Below are 26,417 nucleotides of genomic sequence, written 5' to 3'. Positions count from 1 at the left end.
CCTATGTATGCACACAACTGTTATAATGAAAATCCAAGGAAGAAAGGCAAATTTGTAACATTAGAATTTCTATGTGGACCACATTTGGAAAGCAGTGTTAATTTAATCCATACATAATATCAAAGGATGCTTTGGTGTGTGCTCATCTTCAAAGGAAGCATTCAGGAAAACATGACACAATAAGCCAAGACTCTAATAACCTCACATTCTGCAACTTCAGTAAAAACAGACCAGTACAATATTTTTATTCTATCTTTACAGCAACTTTTTCTGTAACCTTCTGATTAGGCTAAATTAAACATATGTTCAAGTTTGGTTCTATAAATTAAATCTTTTTTTATAAATGCAAAATCTATACATTATTTTTAAAACCTGTTTTACACATTAGAAATAAGACAGAACTAAATATTTATCGAGATAAGTTAGGGTAGTTTCTTGGCCATGAAGAAATAAGTTAGAAGCCGTTCTAAGTTTTGTTGTAAGAAGAAAAAATTGTACTATTCAAACTAAAATCTCCTGGAACACTAAAAAGACATGTCAATGTGAATATCCCTGACATCCGAAAGAATCTGGATCAAAGGCAAACTTTCAACCAAACAGATGCCAAAAAGTAAATTGTCTTCCTAAGACAGGAAGCTGGCCATTTTCTTTCCTTGCTGAACTTAAATTTTCCATGAACTATATACCATGTATTCGATCACACACAAACCCAAATAATAGGATCATACACTGTTTTCCCTTTTTTTTTTTTTTTTTAAGAGATAGGATCTCGCTACATTGACCAGGCTGGATTCAAACTCCTGAGTTCAAGCGATCCTCTCACCTCAACCCCCAACCGAGTAGCTGGGACTACTGGTGTGTGCCACCATGCCCAGCTTTCATACACTCTTGTAATACATAAACATGAGACTCTGGGATTAGAAGTAAAACCTTCATGGAGATGAAGCTGAGGTAAACTGTTATTAGTGACACCTGACCTGCTCTTTTGTGACTCAGATTTTTACTAGTACTTTTGTAAAAAGGGAACAAGCTTCAAATAGAAGAATTGCATGCCTTTTCAATGGTAATAATGGGCTATGTGGAGATATAAATAATTGGCTTATGAGAGACTAAAGATATAATGTTCTAAAATCTTTAAAAATTCATAACTTCCAACTCCTTTGCAGGACTACAGTGCTATGGAAATAGATGTCTTATTCCCAGACATAATGTCTCCCATTGTGTCAGGTAATGAGAGTGTCATCTACACATTACTTTCAGCAACAAATTTCTCTTTATTTGTTTCCTAGGTCCTAAAAGCCTGATCTCTTATTTGCCTTCTTGCATTTTATTCCATTGTACCCAATACTCCTGATTTTCCAGAAACATGGGGTTGTGGGCACTGTGGATTGCATTGTAAATTCATGGAATCGAGTTAAATGGTATGACTGTATTGGTTTAAGGCCCATCTTTTTAAAAATTACCACGAAATATTTTGGTACACAAAAAGTACAGACTATATTAAATCAGCACCTATATTCCCATCACCCACCCTAAGATATGAAACATTACTGACACAATTGAAGCAGCTCAACTTTTCTCCCCTGAGGAAATTCCTCACCAGTATTTGGTGCTTTTCTTTTCTATTCATTTATTCTTCCACTATATATGCCCCCATAAACATATATTTTTCATGCTTCAAATTTTAAATATCATATTCTTCTAAAACATTCTTTGTTCATCCGTGTTTCATCCCTATTTCATATGTAGCTCTAATTATTTTTTATTGCCACAGTATTCCATTGTATGACTATCACATATATCTATTACTGATGGATATTTAGATTGTTTCTAGGTTCTTACTACTTAAAAATAATGGTGCTATGAACTTTCCTATTCACTATCTCACTGCATCAATGTGAGACTTGCTCTGGGATATGCACCTAGGAGAACCGTTAGATTGTAGGGTCTTCAACTTTGCTAGACAGCCAGTTGCCTTCCAAAGTGGTTGTACCAATTTATGCTCCCATCAGCAGATCTGAGGCCCCACCCGTCACATCCTGTGAGATTACAAGCCCTTGGTAAGCAAGGCATTAGCTTTTGGAATCCTCTGAGACAAAGCTACATTCCTGTAACTAGTCCAAGTGCTAGTTACCCCCAGGGCATTTTTAGCTTGGCTCCATGTTTTTAGGTTAATTTGTAGGTTTTGAGGTTTCATGAATTTGAAGGTAGTGTGAATTCAAATCCTAAAGCCATGGGCAGGTTAGCTCATAGTCAGAATTCTCAGAGAGGTTTTTTTTTTTTTTTTTTTTTTTTTATGAGACGGAGTCTCGCTCTGTCACCCAGGCTGGAGTGCAGTGGCGCAATCTCGGCTCACTGCAAGCTCCGTCTCCCGGGTTTATGCCATTCTCCTGCCTCGGCCTCCCGAGTAGCTGGGACTACAGGCGCCCACCACCATTCCCGGCTAATTTTCTGAATTTTTAGTAGAGACGGGGTTTCACTGTGTTAGCCAGGATGGTCTTGATCTTCTGACCTCGTGATCCACCTGCCTCGGCCTCCCAAAGTGCTGGGATTACAGGCATGAGCCACCGCGCCCAGCCCAGAGAGGCCTCTTTTAAAAAATGTTTTAAAAATCAAAAGCACAGGCCAAGTCAGAAAGGCTCCTTGTGGTGTTCCTGGCCAGCAGGAGATTTTTCTTTTCTTGTCTACCCTTGTGCTGAGAGTGTTGGTTATTATAGAGCTTGAGCATTATGTGCAGAGCTCAGTTGTAACTTCATGTTATATGGGCTGAAGGCTTTGAGTGGCTATTAATATCTAAACTTGTTGATTGAGACTGCTACCCTCCTCCCCACCACCCAGCCTCCTGCGCCTGAGTCATTTCAAGCTTCTGGTTTTTATTTTATTGGGAATGAGATTTCTTTCATTTCCTTGTTTAGGCCCTGAAGGATAAGTTTTCCTCTTATTTTCTTGTGCCCTTAGCCATATATTTAATAGGGAAGAAGGTAAGTTCCTCTCTCGTTTCATAATTTTCTATGTAAATAACAACTAAAGGGAACACAGAGCATAAAAGTTTTGAGGTTGTATTTATTTCAATATGGAAGTCTTGTTTTCCAGATCTGCGGTGTCCAAGAGAACCTTCTGAATGATGGGAATGTTTTTTACTCTGTCTAGTGTGGCAGACCCTTGCCACATGTAGCTATTGAGCATTTGAAATGTGGCTAATATGTCTGATAAACTCATTCTTAAATATTATTTAATTTTAATTAAATTAATTAAAATGGTCAGATACAATTAGTGGTTATTGTATTTGACAACACAGTTCTAAGTGGTAATATTCTTTGTCCCCTAGGTGGGTTTATGTACTGGTAAACCAGTGTTGTCTTGAAAATCTGATATTTTTGAGGATGTAAATATATTTGAGGATTAAATATTTGAGATGTGACTTCAGAATATATGTCACCACAGGCTGGGCATGGTGGCTCATACCTGTAATCTCAGCCCTTTGGGAAGCTGAGGCAGGAGGGTCACCTGAGGCCAGGAGTTGGAGACCAGCCTGGGCAACACAGCAAGACTCTGTCTCTCTGTTTAAAAAAAAAAATTAGCCCGACATGGCGGTGTGCACCTGTTGTCCTAGCTACTCAGGAGGCTGAGTCAGGAGGATCACTTGAACTCCAGGAGTCTGAAGGTGCAGTGAGCTACGACTGTGCCACTGCATTCCAGCCTGGGTGACACAAGATCCTATCTCTCAACAAACAAACAAGGAATGTATGTCACCACAAAACTGTATAGCCCATTATTTTGATAATCAGGTATTTCTTGTCTGATTTGTCTTTCTGGGAATTTTCAAAGATCTACAGTGATCAAGTTTAAGTGCACATTCTTCCCATTGCCAGTTTCTGATCTGAAGTCAGAGAATCGCTTTCTGAAAGCTTTTTCAAGAGTATTTATGAAGTAATAAAGTGTGAAGAAATCCTGAGGATAAATAACAAGAAGCATAAATATACATATTTAGAATGCAACATAATATGCTTAAGATTACAATTTGGTGGCAGGGCGCAGTAGCTCATGCCTGTAATCCCAGCACTTTGGGAGGCCGAGGCGGGCGGATCACGAGGTCAGGAGATCGAGATCATCCTGGCTAACACGGTGAAACCCTGTCTCTAATAAAAATACAAAAAAAAAAAAAAAAAAAATAGCCGGGCATGGTGGTGGGCACCTGTAGTCCCAGCTACTCAGGAGGCTGAGGCGGGAGAATGGCGTAAGTAAACCCAGGAGGCAGAGCTTGCAGTGAGCCTAGATCACGCCACTGCACTCTAGCCTGGGCGACAGAGCAGCGAGACTCTGTCTCATAAAAAAAAAAAGTACAATTTGGCCTATCTTTGAACTAAAAAGTTTACTGGTACCCTGAAAATATGTATAAGTAAAAACATGAATGCTTCATATGATTTATTAAAAGCATTTTATGAAAAAAAAACCAAAAACACAAAACCTCTCCAGGTATGGTGGCTCATGCCTGTAATCCCAGCACTTTGGGAGGCTCAGGTGGGTGGGTCACCTGAGGCCAGCAGTTCGAGACCGGCCTGGCTAACATGGTGAAACCTTGTCTCTACTAAAAATATAAAAATTAGCTGCGTGTGGTGGTGCACGCCTGTAGTCCCAGCTACTCAGGAGGTTGAGGCAGGAGAATTGCTTGAACTCAGGAGGCGGAGGTTGCAGTGAGCCAAGATCGTGCCACTGCACTCCAGCTTAGGCGACAGAGTGAGACTCTGTCTCAAAAAAAAAAAAAAAGACAAACAACAAAAAAAACCCAAGCCTACTGATCTAGGCTTAGAGTGGGCTTACACTTTCAAAGGGCATTGTATTATACAAAATATCTCTCAAAAAAAATTTTTTTGGCCATAGGTAGAGATTAAGAAGGCTAAAACAAAAATGCATATATGAATTTTAATGATAACACATATATGTATATTTGAAAACAAGGCCACATAAGCCTGGCTGGCACATTGGGCCATTTTACTGGCTGCCCTTCAAAAATAAAGATTACAAAAAATTTATCCACATACACTTTTTTATATCCCTGTATAAAATTGATGCCAACATGTTTGGCATTTTAGAAAGACACTCAAACAGATTCTGGAAAAAGAAATCGCTTCATGGGATGAACAGACTAGGTCGCAAATGAAAAAGCTAAACATTTGTTTTTTAAACTGCACCACAAATTTCCAGGTAAAACTGATTGAAACTTATGCTCAGAGATATTTTCACTGTACTTACATGACTTGAAAATCTGTAAGAACCAAAGCCCCTAAATTCTACTGAACATACTTCAAACATTTTGCCTAGTAAAATTTTTTTTAACACTCTCAAAAAATTTTAAAAAGAAACAAATTTTCTCTGGAAAGGATTTTCAGCATCTTGAATATATATATTTTCTCAGAGTGTATGCAGCCCACTCTTCTCTTGATAATCTTCATAAAAACGTCTCAATGACTCAGGAATTCTAGGTGTCACAGTGCTCAAGGCCTGAGTGAAATGTCTTTTCATGATGAGATTGGCTTGAATGTCTTCTTCCAGAGCCAGAAGAGCTGCCTCTCTGCAGACGGCTACAATCTGAAATTTTAAAAAATAAGTAAATAAAAGGAGGTAGAAAACAATCAGTACTCTTTTAGAAACATAATATTCCAAATATTCATCTGTGGTACCTTCTACAACTAAATGCCCATTGCTAAAATTTATCTGCAAGAATTAGTCCACTCAAGTTTTCAAAAGGATAAAAGGTAATCATATACAGAGCATTCTGTTCTTTCCTTCATCCCAAAGCAACGTATTAAGTACTCAGAACCAGGAGTGCCAAAAGATATCTAAGAAGTGGCATTTGCTTTTAAGGGCATTTGCTCTTAACTGTAAGGGTAGGTAGCTGTGCACGCACATACTTTTAACAAGGGGTGGCAAAGGATGCATGTCTCTATGTGGTGGAGGGAGGCGGGAGCCAACGGTCAAGGGAGGGCAGAGGGGGAGATATTCAGATACAGAGTGAGGCCTTGCTCATCAACACACCGTGTCATAGCACAGAGTTTCCACATTCCTTTCAACCTTTGATGTATTACCAACATGTAAAAGCATTTCTTTATGTGTATCTCTTTAATGAGTTCTTAAATCTCAGGAATATCAGATAGGGTTGTCAACATTTACTTTGGAGAGCTGCATTAGAACAGAGAAGTGAATGCTGTTTACTCAGCAAGGAAAGCTGGAAGAATTGAAAAGAATCTGGGGAGGGGGCGGAATGGATGCAGAGGGAGGAGGGAGGAGGCAGTAGGAAAACGGAAGGGGAGGAAGGTTCAAGAATCCCGAAATGTGTTTTTAAGCTCTCTGGACTTCAGACAGCGGAAGCAGGCTGATGCCAGTGTCATTCTAAAGACACATTACGGTAGTGAAAAGAGCTTGTGGGATGAAAAGAGATATTGTGATTTTCAGGGCAACAGGGAAAACAGTGATTGATATTGACTGCGCCCTTATATTGGTAAATGAAAGGGCCAGCTGAAACACATTTGTCCAGCCATTCAGCGTATTTTCTCTGTTTGTTCACTCACTGAAAAGAGTTCCTCTGCTTATGCTGGGCTAATGGCTGCCAAAGCAGTTTAGTAGCTTTTTAGGGGATTTAGCAGCATGTTTAGGGAGCTTTCAAAAACATGCATAGATTTAGATAGCTTTGTCAAATTACGACAATGTAACTATTAGTTCTGGGCTTCATTAATGAGCGCCGAAGTTAACTGTAGTGGTTATGCATGTTAATGTTTTTCTGAAAAAAGAGGGCGGCTATCATCTTGTTGAAGGAAAAAACAAAACTTCAAGGGATTAGTAAAACCACTTTATCACATGTTCTGGTGCAAAAAGAGCTCTTTTGAAAACAAGAATGTGATAATTAATAAGCACAGTAAAAACCTGTGAAATGACCAGCATGGTAAACTGGCTATCCGATGGTTCCACTGTGTTCTAAGGGGACCTTGGAGATCTCTACAAAGGGAGGTGAAGGGACCAAGTGGGAAGAGTCCCCACCCACACCCCTCTGAGCAGCACTTCTTTCATCTGGACAAGAATTTGAAGCAATGGTTGCAAGGCTAAAAAGTCTGAAGAATCACTGGAAGAGGCAAAGAGCACTACATTTCCTGCCAGGTGATGGAGCTCTCTTTCTCTCTCCTGCATACCTCCCCCACCCCTCATAGCTGAGACTCCCTCAGAGAATATAGAGCTTGGCACATAATGGTTGGAAACATTTATTGAGCACCTACTATGTGAGTGGACAAATATTAATTACTGTACTATTTCATTTGCTATATGACTGATATCTCCCTGTTTTTGCACAGTGCAGTGATCTTGCTAATAGGGGTATGTGTAAAGTCTGATGGAAACACATCCAATAGAGTGGCCAGATGAGCATGTGTACCATGGTGGCCAGGGTGGGGGTTAGAAAAAGAGCAGGGTTGAGAAAAAGAGAGGTAACCAAAAGGCTGCCTGGAACCTCTCAAAGTTTCTGGGTTTTGATTCACATGGCCAGATGGGCAGTTTGCCCCACTGGCACATCCGAGGAAGGGAACCAATTGTCAGACAGGCTTTCACTCTCAACACACAGTAATCAAACTGGCAGAAGAAGAAATGGTTGTACTCCTGTAATCACTGGAACCTCAGGGAGCCTAATACAGCACAGTAAATAAATGTAGGTAGTGGGAAATGTTATATCATTAGGGCCTAGAAGGCTGTCCTTAGGGTCAGTTCCCCTGGGCATTCCTCTTTGCAGAATCACTTTCTTTCCTTCACATTTGCTTCTATGGATTTTCTCTCTCTCTCTTTTTTTTTTTTTTTTTGAGACAGAGTCTCGTTCTGTCACCAGGCTGGAGTGCAGTGGCGTAATCTCAGCTCCCTGCAACCTCCGCCTCCCGGGTTCAAGCGATTCTTCTGCCTCAGCCTCCTGAGTAGCTGGGACTACGGGCGCGTGCCACCACACCTGGCTAGTTTTTTGTATTTTTAGTAGAGATGGGGTTTCACCATATTAGCCAGGATGGTCTCGATCTCCTGACCTTGTGATCCACCCGCCTCGGCCTCTCAAAGTCCTGGGATTACAGGTGTGAGCCCCCGAGCCCGGCCTGCTTCTATAGATTTTTCTATGAGCTATAAATTGTTGTTTTGTGGTAGCTTACATGGTAATGACAAAGCGGCTTTAGTGATCAGTTATGGTCAGAGAAGTAGTGACCACCTGAAATGTGAATGTTTGTAACTTGGGGCCTCTAGTATATGTCAACATTTGGGAAAAATTTCCCTATTATATTTAGTACTCCCCTGTCTCTTAATAAACAATTCCATCTAGCTTGGAGAACTACGAAACTTGAGATATAGAAAACTTGGACAGAGTTTTGACCAGATCACTAATGGTTGGATGAGATAGGGATGACCTAGAGAACTTCTGAGAGTTAATGAAAAGAGAAACATGGGTACGCAAGGACCTCAATATGAACGTGTCTTCTTCTGTGTAGAGGAAGGAGTGCAGCTGTCTGTATGTCCTAGGGCGGGAGAAACACTGCCTGAATTCAACACTTGCTTCAATAAACATTACTCTGTTTCTTTTTATTTATAAAGGATGCTCTGAAGAACTAGTCAATAAGGTCATCTTCTTCTGCCACTCTTACTTTCCTATCACATTTACTTAGCAATATACCACCAGTAACTGAGGGAAATGTAACCAGGACACTACAAATAATTAGCCAGTCATTCTTTTGTCAGTCAACATCCACTGAATAGCTACTCTGTGCAATAACTATATTAAGCCAGGTGGAAGATCCAGGCATGTCTAAGATATAGCACCTGTCTTCCCCTGCTCACAAACCAGTAGTGGCTGCATGTAAGGTAAATGCCGTGTGTACCATGGTATTAGAAGTACTTTCAGGGAGGCAAATGGAAAGGGCTTTAGTGTGGAGAGAAGGAATAAGTTACAGCTTTGGAAACCAAAGTGTGAAGAACAGAACTGAGACATGCATAGAGGTAAGGGAAAGGAATGAAATGAGTAGAGAAGCAGCAAGGTGGGAAGAAAGAAAACACGGATTACATTGAACTAGCCTCAGCAGACAGAATGGAGAAATTTTTTTTAAAAGAATAATTCTACCATCAAATATAACTAAAATTCACAATGATAGTGTTTTCAAAGTCATGTGGGCCACAATGACAGTGAAAGCTAGTCAATGCCAGTCCTCTCTAAAGCTCTAAACGAAATCCACAAGCAGCTGATGCACAAGCAGCTGACAGAGCGCCACTCCTAAAAGTTCCTTTTGTTTTTATTTTTTCCTCATGAAAAGGCTTCTTAGTAGAAATTCCAAAAGCAAAAGCATTGACTGGATTATTGGTTCTTTTCTCCTACCGTGAATAAAAAGGTAGATTTGGAAACAGATGTATTCTTAGGATGTCCATGATGGCTGGTTTCTATTTGCTCTGGGAGCCACTTACTGTGGCATGAGTTCCAAGATATGATATATCTCCCAAGAAAAGTGCAGCTCTCCTGCTCTTCTCATGGTCCATGCCAGCATTTCAGTTAAGAAATCAGTGTGTTCAGGAGAAGTATTCCATGGTCAAATAAGTTTTGGGCAACACTATACAGGTTGAGTATTCCTTATCTGAAATGCTTGGGACCAGACATGTTACAGATTTTGGAATATCTGCATTCTACTTACTGGCTGAACATTTGTAATCTGAAAATTTGAAATCCAAAATGCTCCAATGAGCATTTCCTTTGTGTGTTATGTTGGTACTCAAAAGTTTTGAATTTTGGAGCACTGTGGATTTCAGATTAGTGATACTCAACCTGTATATATTCTGTTCCCCATGGTGCACAATAGAATTTTAAAGGTTTTACAAAGGCTACTAATGATGGTCAGTTTGATTTTCTTTAACCCAGTGCAATGGTCTGAATGTTTTTCTCCAAAATGTATATGTTGAAACTTAATCTCCAATGCTACTAGTATTAAGAAGTGAGGTCTTTGGGAGGTGATTAGGTTGTGAGGGTTCTGTACTCACTGACAGAATTAGTACCCTTATAAAAGAAGCCTGATGGAGCTGGTTGGCCCCTTCCACCATGTGAGGACACAGCTAGAAGGTATGTCTATGAGGAATAGGCCCTCGCCAGACACCAAATCTGTTGGCACCTTGATCCTGGACTTCCCAGTTTTCAGAAGTGTGAGCAATAAATTTGTATTATTTAAAAATTGCCCAGTCTAAGTTATTTTGTTATAGCAGCCAGAATGGACTATGACACTCATTGTTTCCCATAGAACTCTTCCCCTCCTATTTCTGGCAGAATATCTATAAATGGTTTAATGGTGATCTTTGGCACACACTTTGGGAGATACCAAACAACTCAATCAGGGCACATTATGGCTCTTGCTTATTAGCATAGCTTTTTACTTTTGCTCTCCCCATTCCAAAATAGAAAAAGGAAGGGGGTGGAGGACAGAAACACAAGGAATAGACATATAGACATATTCCTCGTGTTTCTGAGAAGATGGGGAGAGGATCTGAGAGACAGAAGGAAGGCCAGTGTGTTTAATGGGTCAAAGGGCAGCAACAGTGGTAGCAGCCAAAGCACTTACTTGTGCTCTGGCTATGTAACTAGTCAAGGTATGTTTGCTGAACTGAATAGTTACTTAACTACAACTACATTTTCAAAAAGATGCGTGCTATGTTCATCTTCCCCAGATTTGGCCAATCTATAGTATTTTTAGTTACTTATGTTTCATATGATCTAGATAAGCAGTCCCCAATCTTTTTAGCACCAGGGACTGGTTTCGTGGAAGACAATTTTTCCATGGACAGGGGGTGGAGGAGTGCGGGTGCTTTCAGGATGAATCCGTTCCATCTCAGATCATCAGGCATTAGGCTCTCATAAGGAGTGCACAACCTGGGTCCCTCACATGCACAGTTCACAATAGGGTTCCCACACCTATGAGAATCTAATGCCGCCGCTGATCTGACAGGAGGTGGAGCTCAGGTGGTAATGCTCACTTGCCCACTGCTCACCTCCTACCGTGTGGCCTGGTTCCTGACATGCTACGGACCAGTACCGGTGCATGGCCTGGAGGGGGTGGGAACCCCTGATCCAGATGTTGTCAGGTCTTCTTAAGTTCTTAGAATGAAGAGAAAGTAAATAACTAAAATTGTTTAATACTGTGATATATGTTCATCTCAAGCTATGTTTTCAGTTTGGAGCACTACTCTGCATTTAGTTCTTTCTGTAGAACTAATTTCTAACATAAATTAGAAATTCTAGCAAGAATACAGCTATGCTTTTGTTATTTTTGAGAGATGCTTTCTTAGGTATCAAAATGTATCCCACAGGAACAGGAGCTTCTTTGTTGTATTGTCATAGAAAAAAAACTGCACTGGAATGGAGCACGACTTCAGAAAATTTACAAACAGTGCAGTAACATATAGTCATGTGTTGCTCAACAACAGGGATATGTTCTGAGAAGTGCATTGTTAGTTGCTTTCACTGTTGTGTAGACAGACTGTCCTTACACAAATCTAGATGGTAATAGCCCATTCCACACTAGGCTATAGGGTCTATTCTATTGCTCCTACACTACACACCTGTACAGCATGTTACTGAATACTGTAGGCAGGCAACTGTAATACAATGTAAGTATTTGTGTATCTAAACATAGAAAAGGTACAGCAAAAATATAATATTGTAATCTTATGGGACCACCATTATGTATCTGGTCCATTGTTGACTGAAATGTTATTATGTGGTGCATGACTGTATATTGTTTTGGAGGATTAGAATGGAATCTTTGCTAAAAAAAGAAAATTATGCAAATGGCGATTTATTGTCTCACTTGATGAAACTAACCTAAGATTATGGGATTTTCCTTTCTGTGTTAAGCTTTGGAAAAATGAGGTCTTTTCAGATAAATCTGTCAACATATCTCTCTATTTAGGAATGAATACTACAGAAACTGAGGGGAAAAACCCTTCAATTTAAACTAGGACCTTTCTCATTACTAGCTATAAGTTTATAGGAAAACCTAATGAGATAAGTATGTGTGTGTTTGTGTGTGTGTGTGTGTGTATCTACAATGAACCCAGGGACCACCACAAAGCTCATCACTCTGCTGGCATCACATTCAAAATGCAGATGGAGCTGGGTGTAGTGGTGTGGGCCTGTAGTCATGCTACTTAGGAGGCTGAGATGGGAGGATCATCTGAACCCAGGAGTTCAAGGCCACGCTGGGCAACATTGCAAGACTCTGTCTCTAAAAAAAAAAAAGCAAAAGTAGAACAAAACAAAACAAAACAAAAGTGGAACAGTTTCAGTGATGGGGGAATTCAGCTGAATTGTTCCTATGAGGCCATAAAGAACTCTGCTGAGTAGATGTATAGGTGAATAGACAAGTTTGAATCACAGACTGTCTGGAATGTTAAACTAACCCATTTAGAGAGAAAACCTGGGTCTCTCAAGCTCCTTAACTTCTTTGGCAAAAAGGATTTTGGAAGCTTTCCCCTAATCCCTTCACCATCTTGTCCTCTTCCCCCATAGGCTGCAGATTACATCATAGAAATGAATTACTAGCCAACTACCAGCAAGATTGCTTTTGCTATTAGGCTGTAAAAACAAAAACGTTTTGGCCAGCTCTATAAATCTGAGTATTTCATCTTGTTCAGTTTTGACTAAAAAATTGATACCTGACCAGCCTGGCCAACAGGGTGAAACCCCGTTTCTACTAAAAATACAAAAAATTAGCCGGGTGTGGTGGTGCATGCCTGTAATCCCAGCTACTTGGGAGGCTGAGGCAGGAGAATCACTTGAACCCGGGAGGCAGAGGTTGCAGTGAGCCAAGATCATGACATTGCAGTCTGGCTTGGGCAACAAGAGTGAAGCCCCATCTCAGAAAAAAAAAAGAAAAACAAATTGATATCCAAGCTTTAGAATATATATATACAGCTTTTTGCAAAGGTAAAAACATTATCTGTTTGTGAAAATGAGAAAATGAGACAAAAAACTAGCAGAGTGGGCCCAAGATCTCACTGTCAGAGCTAGACGAAGACATGCCTTTGTTTCAGTGGCTATGACACTAATTTATTTGGTGCCAACATGTCACAAATTTTCTTTCCATTTGTTCAGCAGTAATAATAGATCTGACGATCGAATATCTGACAAAAACATAAAACAACAAAGGCAGGATCTCACAATGTGAAGGATTTAGGCATATGTGAAATGAATTCCTAGGACGTAGGAAAAGATTTTTAACGAAAATGTTTAGAAATCCTCACAGACACTGAATAAAATAGTAATTAGTTTCAAATGTGGGGAAAAAATTTAGCAATGAAAGCAAAGGGACATGTAAGTATAAAGTTTCATGCTATGCTAGCTCTCTGAAAAAGCAGTTCCTTTATAACAACAATATAGCAATAACTGGATTACGCGAGACAGCTCCACTTGTGAGCAGTGTGGGGAAGCAACTCCGCGGGATGAGAAGGCTCTTGACCATTGAACCTTGGGAAATCTAATTACCTCACTTTTAAATGCAAAAGGGCAAAAGAGGCAATTGTGCAGAATTCTGAATGCCATGAAGAATAAGAACAATGTCTTACTTCACTGTGGAAAAAAATGAAACCTCTTATACATTGCCTACGGTTCTTTCCCCCAATTCATGAGACAAGAAGAGTTTAAACAGGTGGCTCAGCTTAGCAAAACAGAAACAGGCGTATTGTGAAAATTAAAACCAACATGGTTTCTAAGCAAGCAGTAATAATTTAAAAAAATGACGTGATAAAGAGTAACAGTCAAGGCAAGGACTGTTTACCAAAAACTAATCAACAGGAAGGAAAAGCTGAAAACGTTGGGCCCTATTCTGGGTATTCATTCCCGCTGTGCTTTAACTCTTCCCATGTTCTTTTCGGTTTCACAGTAGTACTAGGGGCTTTTCTGGTGCGTTGACAGATTAGAAACCCAATTGTAAATTTAAGCAGTTGCTTCCATTTCCAGATAAGACCTGGGTAGCGTCAGCATGTCCTTGCTATTGGCTGTAAACAGGTTACAATAATGACAACAGGCAAACATACCCATGAGAGTGGCACGCAGGGGTGGGAAGAAGGGATGCTGCTGTAAGTGCGCCTGAGGAGTAGGGGAACTAAGAACCGCTCCCTTCCAATAGGGATGCCGAAATTCTAACTTGACCTTCCCCACTACATTCCTAACTGCCTCTCAGAGATTATCGATATCCTCAAAGAAAGGTGGAAGGGTAACAAAGGTCCGAAGGTGACTTAAACAACTACCTAAATTCTGCTTGGATCCTGTCATCCCCTCCCCACACTTCTAGCAGGCACAGGGAACACTTGGATCTGTGGAGAAAATGAAGCCAGCACTTTAAAATGTGTCAGAAGATGAAAAGTAGTTCCTGATAGCTGAATTCATTCACCTAGTTTAACCAGCATGTGGCAGGGCTGCTTAAAAGTTCATAGGAAAACTACAACTGCATCCTAGAGATTGTAATTTAAGAGTACACACAAGGTCATGGCTATGCAGCAATTTCTTGTGTGAGTGAGTGAACTGCACAGTTCAGGCTACAGTATCAGACGCGACCAAGCTGGAGGAGGGAGACACCCTCACGTCCTTTTTCTGCAGCTGCACACTGAATCCACGTATTGGCAGAGATGCTGTCTCTGCGCTCGGTCACGGCAGCCTGGCTGCTGCCCCCGCTGTTCTGCATGAAGCAAGCACGCCTTCCACTGAGGCCGAAATGTGCTTCTCAGCTTCTTTGTATTTCAAGGGTACTAAATAGCTTTAAAGAATCTACCAAAAGAAATGGGCTGCAGTGCTTCAAAAAGTCTTAGGTATTTTCAAGAAAGTGGTTTTGTTAAAAGCATCTTCTGTCTGGAACACCTGTGACCTGTTGAGCTTAATTGGGCTGCAGCTGGCGATGATTGTGGTGCAGCCGCTGGAGGGCCCAGGCGCTGACATTGTGTTCCCTCTGCTCACCCGCCCCCTCGCTTTTCTTTTCACTTTCACAGCCTTGCGACCTCCTTCCTCTGTGTGTCTGAGGGATTAGGAACCCAGTAGAGAGTGATGTCCTGCTGTTTGCGAACACATGCACTGGAGGTGCTTCAAGGAGGAGGCTACCTGGGAGATTATGTGCTCATGTGGATGCAGGGGGAGGGCCCTTTACCCAGGCCCATTGAGACCTGATGAAAGGTGCTTGAATGGCCAGGCATGAAAGATGTGACTGAAGGGAGCACAGCAGGCTCCTGGCTGCAGAGCGGCAGATGGAAGTCAGACTATCACAGGCACAAACAGCAAGGGGTGCCCCAAACTGCCAAGAAAGCAGCTCAGGGAGTAAAATGGCATTGGAGAAGGGAATTCAGAGGTAAAGCAAGCAGCACTTATTTTTAAAATGCCACTTCACTGAAAACCATTTAAGCGGTGAGTAGAGAAATATTTCAGAGGACAGATTTCAGATTTAAGGAATTACCTAACTTTTGCTCTTGGGCTAAATTCCCTTGAATCGTCTGCAAAATAGGCTTCATGATAATTAATCCATCTGGGATTATGTTAAAGTCATACAATCTAGGATGCCATACATAAGAAAATAAAAATTTCTGTAAAGACACACTCAAAGCTTAATGACATTAGAGAAGGAGAACACACTTGGTTGCTTAATTTTGCTGATTCAAAGTTGTTTTTGTTTGTTTGTTTTTGTTGAAGACAGGGTTGCTCTCTGTCACCTAGGCTGGAATGAAGTAGTTTGAACATGGGTCACTGCAGTCTCGACCTCCTGGGCTCAAGTGATCCTCCAGCCTCAGCCTCCCAAGTAGCTAAGACTACAGGTGTGTGCCACCACGCCTGGCTTTTTTACGTTTTATAGAGATGAAGTCTTACCATGTTGTCCAGGCTGGTCTCTAACTCCTGGCCTCAAGTGGTCCTCCCCAGCTGGCCTCCCAAGTGTTGGGACTATAGGCGTGAGCCACCATGCCCGGCCTTAACGTTATCTTGAGGTCTTTGAAATATATAGCTAAAGTATATATTCAGTGTATAACCTTTCATTATAAACTTGCATGGTGAAGCCTAGTTTTTCCTTTTTAAAATTGTATTTACTTATTTGTTTTAGGAGACGGGGTCTTCCAATGTTGCCCAGGCTGGTCTTGAACTCCTGGGCTGGAGCAATCCTCTTGCTTCAGCCTTCCAAATAGTTTTTGTTTTTTAAAAATTTATAAAATTGATTATTCCATAGAGCTTTGGGGGCAGAAAAGATCTTGAGCTTTTATTTCATTCTTCTAGCATTTGCATCTGTGGGGATTTTAAATGTTTCTAACTTTAATTGAATAATAATAAGATAAAACGGAGTATTTTTAGTTTTAAAAATAACATACCAATTGGTAAGGGAATGGAGAGAACAGGAACCACTGTGGTAGGGAAGGAGAGGGATAAGAGAGCAAACAGATGTTGGGAGCCCCTTATTCTTTCATTTATTCAAGAAATCTTTATTGATCACCTACAAGGAAGCAGACACTGGGGAATACAACAGTAAAAAAACAGTCTTGCTTTCATGGAACAAGGTGTGCAAAAGCACTGGCTCATCTACCTAATCTTCAAGGTTCAGTGCAAATGTTTCCATTAAGGAGGCATTCCTAGAGGTGACCTCACTACCTCCTCATGCCTGCTTGTTTTAGGATCAGTTTTATAGTCCCATAGGTGCCTGTACTTTCCTGCCATATCGCAAATGTCAAGATATAGAGATATTTGTGTTAAATGTCTATCTCCCTTCCTAGCACAGAAATTCCACAAAGGCCCTGCAGCCTTGGTCCTGCTCTGCTTCCCAGACATACCCAGACAAGCCAGGTTAGCACATGGCTTGACCTACCGATCAACTCCAAAAAAAAAAAAAAAAAAAGGTCTCCTGCTAAGGTCATCTTTGAACAAAGATATAAACTAGTTTTTGCCTTAGAAAAAAAAAATACACACGCATATACACACACACAGAGGCAGCTCCTGCTGGGACAATTATAGTCAAGATAATTGTCTACTATGGACTAAAAAGGCAAAAACGTATCAGGCACAGTAAGTCATCCTATGTTGAGGTTTGTATTTGTGGGTCCTTGTGGGGCTGATATCCAAGCTATAGCCAGAAAGCGGATAGCTCTGGAAGAGGCACCACACTTTGGGTAAAAGCACTCATGTAATGGGAGAGCTTGAGGTTGGCCCTGGGCAAAGAGGAGAGGAGGACAGGGGATGTCCTTGGGAGAAGAAAGCAAGCAAAATTCCTGAAAAACTTCAAGACTCCTCCCCAAGTCTAGAGTGTCTCAACCTCTTTGCTGCTGCTCTGGGAGCTTGGGAGGAAGCGGCTCGGGGGAACGTGTGGGCAAGTGTGTTAAACTGGTTTTAATATTCCCCATGTTTCCTCATCTGTCAGACTTCTTTACTGCCAGCCCTCACATTCTGCCCCATTGACACACACATAAAGCTGCCTCCTGTGAAACTCTGTAGTTTCACCTGGGTAGTCTAGTTTGGGACTCTGGTCTCTCTGAGCACTTGTGTGGCATATTTGGTGGGGGTGGGTTGTTAGAGTCTTCTCTTTATACCCAGTCTTAATCTGTAATGCGTGTCTTTCACTACTTTCCCATTCTCCAATCTGGTGTAGGCTGGCCTGAGCTAATCAGCAGATTTGCTTGGCATCCCTAAATGATTTTACATTTAAAGAAGATGACATGGTGTTAATGGCTATCTGTGTTAAACAGGGGGAAAAAATGACTTGACAATCTGTAGCTAGCTAAGGGGCAGGTGAAGATAGGTCCTTGTGAGTAACCAATAAGTATACCATTAGTACATAACACAGAGTGAGAAGAAAATAGGATTATTTATATTACACTTATTTTATGCATGTCATACTCATTGACAGTGGTATGCTTTTTGGAAGAAAGTTCTTTTTTTTCCCATCTAGCATATAAGTAAATAAGGATGTAAATGAGGTGAAATCACATCATCCCAATTACATAAGATATTCTGAAAATACCCAGTATACACTCATGTATCTTTTTTATTTTTATATTTTTAAGGTGGTCTCTGCTTCCTCTGACTTGTAATACTTATGTTGTTTATAAGCCATTTATTTAGAAGCTCACATTATATTATTTTGTTTTAATTTCAAATAATAAAGCAATCTTTGTTACATGAACTAGATACTATTTCAATTGGTATTTCACTAATTTTGTGTGTTTGTTGGCCACATAGTAAAGATTCTTAACTGAGAGTCTATGGATATCTAGATGGATCTAAGAATACATTGAAACTTATGAAAACATATACCCATGTATACATATATTTTTCTATAGAGAAGGTTCAAAACTTTCATTATAGTCTAAAAAGGATCCAAAACCAAAAAGGGGTTAGGAATCACTGCTCTATAGTAACTATATTTCAAATCTTCTTAAATCCTCTGAATGCTTCATAATAACATCTGCTTTCCCCTTTCCAGATGACTTAGGCCAGAATACAGTTTGGCTGGAATTATCACAGTTGGGGAGTACAGAAAATACAAAATGGAGCTAATCATACTAGAGGTGAGTGGGTTTTATTTTGTTAGATCCTCCTCTTGTACCCTAGAAAATTTCAACAGCTGCTCCTAAGTATAAGTAAATGCTTGTTTAGATCTTTATCAACATGAAGAGAAACCTAAAGACCTGTGTCTTATTTTCATCTACTAAAAAAAAAAAAACCAAAAAAACCATAGGATAATACAACTGAAAATTTAAGCACACTAGTTAACGAATGCAAAATCCAAGTTCCCAAGATAAGATTAGACTTTACAAGTGGCATGTATTAACTATGTGTAATTTCATTTAACCTGTGAGTGAATTTAAATGCATACAGGTTTTGATGTTTGATAACAACACTATATACTGGGTATTTAGAAACTGAAGGAGTTGTTTCCTTATCTGCAAAATTATATGGGCTGTTGTCTTGTAAGGAGTGAGGTATACTCTGAACTCTATTTCCTGCAGGTCCACTAAAAAGGAAATAAAGAAAGGGCAATCTCTGATTTTACTGATCTGAAAGCCAATAGTGAGATCCAGCTGTTGCATTTTAACAACAAAAAATTATATATGTGAGGTAACGGAAGGAAATAACACATACGTGTAAAAGCCACATAGGCCAAATTTTCATTATAGTTATTCTTTGTTCAGGCCAAGGTGGAGAATAAAGATGATTCAGGTTTTGAAAACCTTAACCAAAATACCCACGCATTTTTTTCCTCTTCTGATCATTGTCTATTATTTAATGTACTATCAAACTTAAACATTCTTTCTTAACTATTATTACCTAAACTCCCTTGCAAGAATGCTAATAAGAGAATAAGGTTTGTGTCGAATTCAGCAATGAGAAAAGCCAGAAAGTCTCCTAAAGAAAGATTTAAAACTATATGCTTGTTAAGCCTACACTAAAAATTATGAGAAAGGCTGTAATAAATAGCAGGCCACAGATATGCAAAGCGTTGTAGAAAAAGAAGGGTGGATGAAACTACTTGTTGTTCATGAATAAATCATTTTTTAAAATTTCATTTAAAAGGTGTAATTAAATTATCACTTGATAAGGTTGTTTTGGTATTAGAAATGCAGCAGTTGGTATACTTGAAGAACTAATGGTGAATTTTTAAAGGATAGATTATTCATCTAGTTTTTAAAATCTGAAGACCTAAAGTTGAGTAAATTTGAGTATGTACATTTAGTAAATTTTAGGACTGTACTCGTATACTTTACATCACCATTTTAACTAAGTGAACTTTCTTCAGATTTCCAACCATCAAACAAACAAACAAAGTATCATTGGAAAGAGATCAGCAGACATTTGTAACTGAGCAGAAATTTTTCAGAGATGTGAGTCAACTGGACACAAGGGGATTATGATACAATGGAAACTATTTTGCAATCTCAGTCAATGTACTCTCTATTATGAATGATAATACATACACATGAAAGCACCCTATAATGTTGTAAAGAGGAGATAATTGAAACAAGTGCCAAGAATTTCCTCTTTAGGCTGTACTTTTTCATTTGGAGATCTAATCACTAAACTTTAGACAAGCTACACCTTGGTAGCAAGCATCTCCATTTTAGCATGCTGGCATCTAACTGGAAATGAAACCAGACCAGTTTTGACACAGTGTACTCAAGATATCTTTTGTACACATTTTAAGTTACACTGAAGAATGTGAGAGCCAGTAGAAATTCTTAATTACTTCACAAGTCTGTCCTACTTCCCACCAACTCTCTTCTCTTTGAAATAAATGTATGTGTATCTACATGCATGCGTGCACAGACACACAGACACACACACACACAGACACACACACACACATTGGCAGATGCATATAAATTCACAAGATGTGGTGTAAGTTTAAGCATTATACTAAAATGTGATGTACATGTTGCCATCAGTAGTTCCAAGGCCTACCACTTGTGAATCTTTTAAAATTAACTGGGCTGTTATGATCCTATCACTCTGGCAGCAACCTGGCATAGCTGTGCCTTTAACAAAAGAATTCTGTAATAAAACGAGATTTTACATGCTGAAACAAAATATTTTAAAACATCTTTCTTCTGATTGCTCATTTTAATAATATTTGTGGAATTTAAAACCCCCACACACATCAACAAATGTTCCAATGGAAGATTACATTAAGTTTTGGGTTAACTTCAGAATTATTAATTTTTTATATCAATCTTTTAATGAACACTCTTGATTTGTTTTCTTTAAGAAAAATCCCAAGTCCTGAAAAGACTTTAAGGCTATGTACCTTTACATGCTGTAATAAACATGACCAGGGTAACTTTAAGCAAAGGGGACTCATGAGTAGTTTTCACACTGTCTGTGAATGTCTCTGAGCAAGGTAGACTAAATTCTGTCTCAGCTACTCCTATTTCTCCAAATATGTGCAATCAGTTGTGACATCTGCTGTATATTAGGGCTGAACTGCTAGGGATGGAAAGCCAATTTGAATCCAAAAGGAGGAATTTATTGTAATGATATTATTGGGTCGAACTGAACTTAAAGAAAGCAGTGTGGCTGGGCCTCAGCGGACCAGCTGGAAGCAGGGCCTGGGATGCCATCGGGATTCTGTCTCGATGAAGAGAGTTTTTGTCTCTGCTTCTCTCCGTACTTTGGCTTCACATGACCAGGCACAGTTGCTGTGTTTTACATCTCACAGCTTCACCCACCAGAAAGCCCTCATTTTCTCAATTCCAGTAATCAAAACCCTACAGAAAGTCTCTGATTGACTCAGTCTAGTTGTCACTATGATGAGGACAAACTGAATTAGGTCACTTCCTATGCACCAAATCAAGTGTGTGTGCGTGTGTGTGTCTGTGTGTATGTGTACGCACGCATGCATGTGTGTGTGTGTTTTCACACTGTGACAACAGAGCAACTCTGTAGTTTTCTAGGGGGAGGAAGTGAAGATCCTTAGGAGGGCTGGATAGGTAATCTGAGTCAGGCCTATTGTTGGTTGGTGGAGGAAATGAGAGAGAGGATGTAAAAACTGCCCTGCATCCTTTTCTACGTATATGTAAAATTTGTGGTGCTTATACACTGCTTCCTCTCTTCTTTCTGTCTTGGCAACACAATGCCTCAAAATGTACTATTGCAAAGGTGCCATTTTGGAATTCCTGCTCAGTGGTGCATGCTTCCAAAAAACGGTGTTCAGCGTGCTGCAATGGGGCTGCTTGTTTCTAGTTGCCATTTTCTTTTTTCTTTTCTTTTTTTTTTTGAGATGGAGTCTCACTCTGTCCCCCAGGCTGGAGTGCAGTGACACAATCTCGGCTCACTGCAAGCTCCGCCTCTGGGGTTCACACCATTCTCCTGCCTCAGCCTCTGGAGTAGCTGGGACTACAGGCGCCCGCCACCACATCTGGCTAATTTTTTGTATTTTTAGTAGAGACAGGGTTTCACTGTTAGCCAGGATGGTCTCGATCTCCTGACCTTGTGATCTGCCGGCCTCGGCCTCCCAAAGTGCTGGGATCACAGGTGTGAGCCACCACGCCCGGCCTCTAGTTGCCATTTCCTTAGACCTTGCTGTTCATTAGTAGTCTAGGTAACATTTTGGGCTATACAACTGATTTCTAGGCCACAGATATCATCCAAAATAGGATAAAGTTGAAAAGCCTCAAGGGCCACCAATCAACTTCTTTGAAAATGATTATGAAATTTGTAGGAACAATTAAGCCATTATTTTTGAATGATGATTCCAGTATGGATTATGGTCAAAGTTAGAAAATGCTATCTTTGTGTTAAATCTATTGGCAAAGAAAGAAGTCTAAATGAAAATCAGAAGAGAAAGCAAACAAAAACAACTTTTTTTGTGGGTGGGGGAGGGGTCATGAATGGCTAATAGATTACAAAACTCCAATCTGGGGCGGTTCAGTTTGGAAGTTTACGGAAATGTTATTTGAAGATAGTCCCTACAGTCAATTAAAATTGTGCGTATAACTGGAAATGTGTGTTGACAGGGCTTAAGGAGGGGAAGAATGAGGTACACAGCATTTCAAGCCTAGAGAACTTTGACTTCATGCTATAATTCTGAGTAGCTAAAAAATGATTTGAAGTATCTTTCACAACAGCTCCACCCCACTTTGTAAACTTGCTCAATTCTTTCTCCTTAGAAAATAGGAGAAAGGGGAGACAGAGGAGATTGTGAACACTTAGGGAAAAGATAATGCTATTTGTTTTCTTCTTAATATTTTTTAACGATAGAAAATTCAAACACATACAACAGTACAGAGAACAGTATACAGTGAAATCACTCGCCTGCTACCCAGCTTTAACAATGACCAACTCATGACAAATTTTGTTGCATCTACACTGTAATCCTATCTCCAACACTGCACTGATTTTTTTGAAGCAAATCTCAGAATCACAATATTTAACCCATAAATATTTCAGTGTATTTCTAAAGATATACTGTAACACTTTAATGCCACATTAAAATTAGCTACATTTCCTTAACATTATCAGTATTTAGTTAGTGTTCACATTTACCAGTCAGTATATTTCACAGATGGTTGGTTTGAATTGGGATCAGAATAGGTGTGACACATTACGTTTAGTTACTATATCTCATATCTAAGGGATTTCTCTTTCTCTTTTCCTTTAAAATTTATGTTCAAGAAACAGAATTATATATCCTATCCAGTCTCCCATATTCCTTATTTTGCTTCCTGCATCCCTCTGGTGTTATTTAACATCTCCTGCCTCCTGTATTTCTTATTAACTTGTATTAAGATCTAGAGGCTTGGGGAGTTTCAGGTTTGATTTTTTTTTTTTTGAACAAGTACTTCATAGGTATTGCTGAGATGCACATAATGTATGGCTGCTCTTCTTTTCATGTGTTAGTAGCCACTTATGATTGTCCAGGTCTTTTGATTCATGAAGGGCTGCAAAATGATGCTATCCTATTTCTGTTATTCCTTCTTCATTCATTAGCTGGGATATACTGATAAAGGGACGCTTTCCCACTTCTCCTGCCACCTTCCCGAAAAATGTTAGCATAGTATTCACGCTTTTCTCTGCTTTATCTTTTTTTGTTTTGTTTTGCTTTTGAGACAAGATCATGCTCAGCTGGTGAGGTGGTGTGATCCTGGCTCACTGCAGCCCTGATCTCTTGGGCTCAAGCCGTCCTCCCACTTCAGCCTCCCGAATAGCTGGGACTACAGGCACGCATCACCATGCCTGGCTAATTTTGTATTTTTGGTAGAGACAGGGTTTTGCCATACTGGCAGGTTTTCACCATGTTTGGTAGAGTGCAGGCTCTGAGTCCTAGAACATTCTGTTTCTCAGCTTTCTCAGACTCCTGGGTTCAAATGATCTGCCCGCCTTGGCCTCCCAAAGAGTTGGGATTACAGGTGTGAGCCACGGTGTCTGGCTCTGCTTTGTCTTTTTCACTTAACAATTTATCCTAGAAACAACTTCACAGCTATATAGAGAGCTATTTCTCATTCCTTTTATAGGAGCATGGTTTATTTAACCCAGTTTCAAGTGAAAGATATTTGAGCTGTTTTCAGTCTTTTGTTCCCTTTTCGTCTTAAGATTTATTTATGTCAGTCAAAGTCTCAAGACAGGCAAGTAGGACAAAATTCAAATTCCAGTAAAGAGGAAAGAACCTGGTAAAATTTTGCCTTTTCGGGCTTCTTTACCTGCTTCTGTTCTTCCCATTTTTCACCTTGCCCCAACCAGCCTTCCAAGGCTTATGCCTCTGCCAGCTCTAGTCACAGCTCTACCTTTCCACATCTCCACCTTTCCACATCTCCAAGTGGCTTCATGCTATCGAACTGACCTGCCTTTTCTCCTAAGCTTGGCAACTGGAGCTGACTCACACTCAGTCTTCTGGTGATCACCACTGCTGCTAATACTCTGTTGTAATGGTAAAGGAGGTAGCAGTGCTAATGGGGCTGGTCATGGTACTAAGATCAGCTCAGACACTGCTTCTAAAGTGTCAGAAGCAGCAATCATGGGCTTGAGGAAGTGATAATAGGAAAATTAGGATGGTTGTATTTATACAGGTGCTGCAAACCAGTATGGTTCTCTTACATCAACTTTTCATGTACATGATAATGTGCTAGGACTAGCTTCTAATTCTCCTAAGATCATATACTTATATGCCATAGACATATGATGTATTATCCTTGGCCCCTGGTTTTTAGTCTTTACCTATAATCTCTCAAAGAATGAATTTACTCTCATGTCTTTTAAGTATCACTCCTATGCAAATAACTGTGAAATATTCATCTTTAGCTCAGGTTGGGTACTTACAACCCACAGTGTTCAACATTAGATGTGTCATCTTGATTTGAAAACTGCCTGCCCTACTAACTCAGTGTTTCAGAGTATAGTGTTTCAGTGATACACGATACTCCCAGGCATGTTGGCTTCAACACACTGGAAATATGCCCCTTTTTCTTTGCCCCATACCATTTAATCTGACCAAGTCTCCTGGTTTTGATGTTGATTTACCTGGGATCATGTGAATACTTAGAAATTACAATCCTGTCTAGATGGGGTTAACTAATGGGTAAAGATAGGTTTGGAAGGGATTCTTTGATGGTTGTACTTTGTCCTTGGTCTCATCCTAAGGATAAACACATTAGATAAAAACTTAATGGTGAGCCTGTTCATGTGCCCAGCACATTACTTCCATAGCTGGCATCTGAGAACTATATTCAGTGAGTTCTCACTCACTGAGCCACACCAGGGCTATTTAAAACCAAAGAAATCTTACAGAGTCTATGTCGCTCCCCTGCCACCCTCATCAGAGCTGGTGCTTGCACTTGCTTTTGGGAGACCAGAGGAAGTTCATTTCAGCTCCACGCAACATCACTCCCCTCTGAAGCTAAGAGCAGAGCCCAAGCCACTGCACATCCTGCAGACCTGTCCACAGCCTGTGGCATCAGAGAACTTCTCCAGCTTGCTGATAAGAGACACGGGTGACCAATTCTCCTCAGAAGGAAGAACCAAAGTTATAGGTGAATAATAATAGCCCAAATGGAGTGTTAAGGGGAGAGTGCTAGAGCCTATCACAGAGTTCACTGGGAGAATCTATGATACAGCCACAAAATAAAGTGTGCTTTTTTTTACAAGAAGCTGGCAGAGGTCAAACCCCCAGAGGCTTAGTAATCTTTGGAAAGGGTAGGTGGGAGTGCTCTCAGCATCTCTAGGTATTGTGGCAGACTGCTGGCATCTGAACTCAGGCAGAGTGTCTCTGCCCTTGTGAGCACAAGTACAGGAGTGGATTGCGATTTGGGGACTTCTTGAGGGCACTGCCTTGTTTGCATAGTGTCCCTTCCCTCTTGCCCTAGGCCTGAGCTGTAGTAGCGGGCTGCCATATTCGTGCACATAGGTTGTGGGACTTTGTTCTGCTCAGGATCCTTCAACCCTTGTATCTTCACATCACTGAATCCCTTGTAGACATTCCCCAGCACCAGCCTGGATTGTGGCAGCCCCCACAGGGTGGCTATACCTAGAGAAGCAGCAGTATTTACAGTAGTCTTGCCCTAAGGGACTGTCACTCCTAGGAGAAGGGAAAGGGTACCATATCAAGGGAGCACCCTGTGGGACAAAATTAATTAGAGTGCAGCCTTTGAGTCCTAGAACTTTCTGCTTGTGGGAAGTTTCTTTCAGCAGAGGCACAGATGCAGTGCTGGGCTAAGTGGTAGAAAGACTGTCATTCTACCCCAGCAGTTGGGCAGCCCCAGTGCTCGTGAAGGGACCTGGAGAAGGTGACTTCTACCCTTTGCCTATCACTGCAGACGTGGCTGGGACTCCTCCACAGGAGCTTGGCTTGGGTGCACCTATGGATGGCCTTTCTGGAGCACTTTGGGGTAGGTTCACAATCCCTCTCTACATGAATGTCAGCATT

General features: G+C 40.5%; 1 protein-coding gene across 4 annotated transcripts in view; it reads right to left on the bottom strand.

The window, feature by feature from the left end:
• Positions 1–215: 215 nt before the first annotated feature.
• Positions 216–26,417, bottom strand: part of AFG2A (AFG2 AAA ATPase homolog A) — a 396,134-nt gene continuing 369,932 nt past the window's right edge. For 2 of the 4 annotated variants that reach the window (XR_010133490.1, XR_010133491.1), the window contains exons 16-17: positions 4,307–5,589; positions 216–2,346 (exon numbers count right to left, since the gene is read on the bottom strand). Coding sequence is in view for 2 of the 4 variants with exons in the window: in XM_019025703.3 (XP_018881248.1) it covers positions 5,413–5,589 (177 nt within the window). In the remaining 2 variants the exon portion in view is untranslated. Of the gene's footprint in view, positions 5,590–26,417 lie in introns of all 4 variants that reach the window. The other 2 variants (XM_019025703.3, XM_055385173.2) reach the window with 1 other exon arrangement.

The sequence above is a fragment of the Gorilla gorilla genome, chromosome 3 (genome assembly GCF_029281585.2).
Source record: "Gorilla gorilla gorilla isolate KB3781 chromosome 3, NHGRI_mGorGor1-v2.1_pri, whole genome shotgun sequence".
NCBI lineage: Eukaryota > Metazoa > Chordata > Mammalia > Primates > Hominidae > Gorilla > Gorilla gorilla.
The sequence above is the reverse complement of the archived record's forward strand: the minus strand, read 5'-3'. Positions and strand labels throughout refer to the sequence as shown.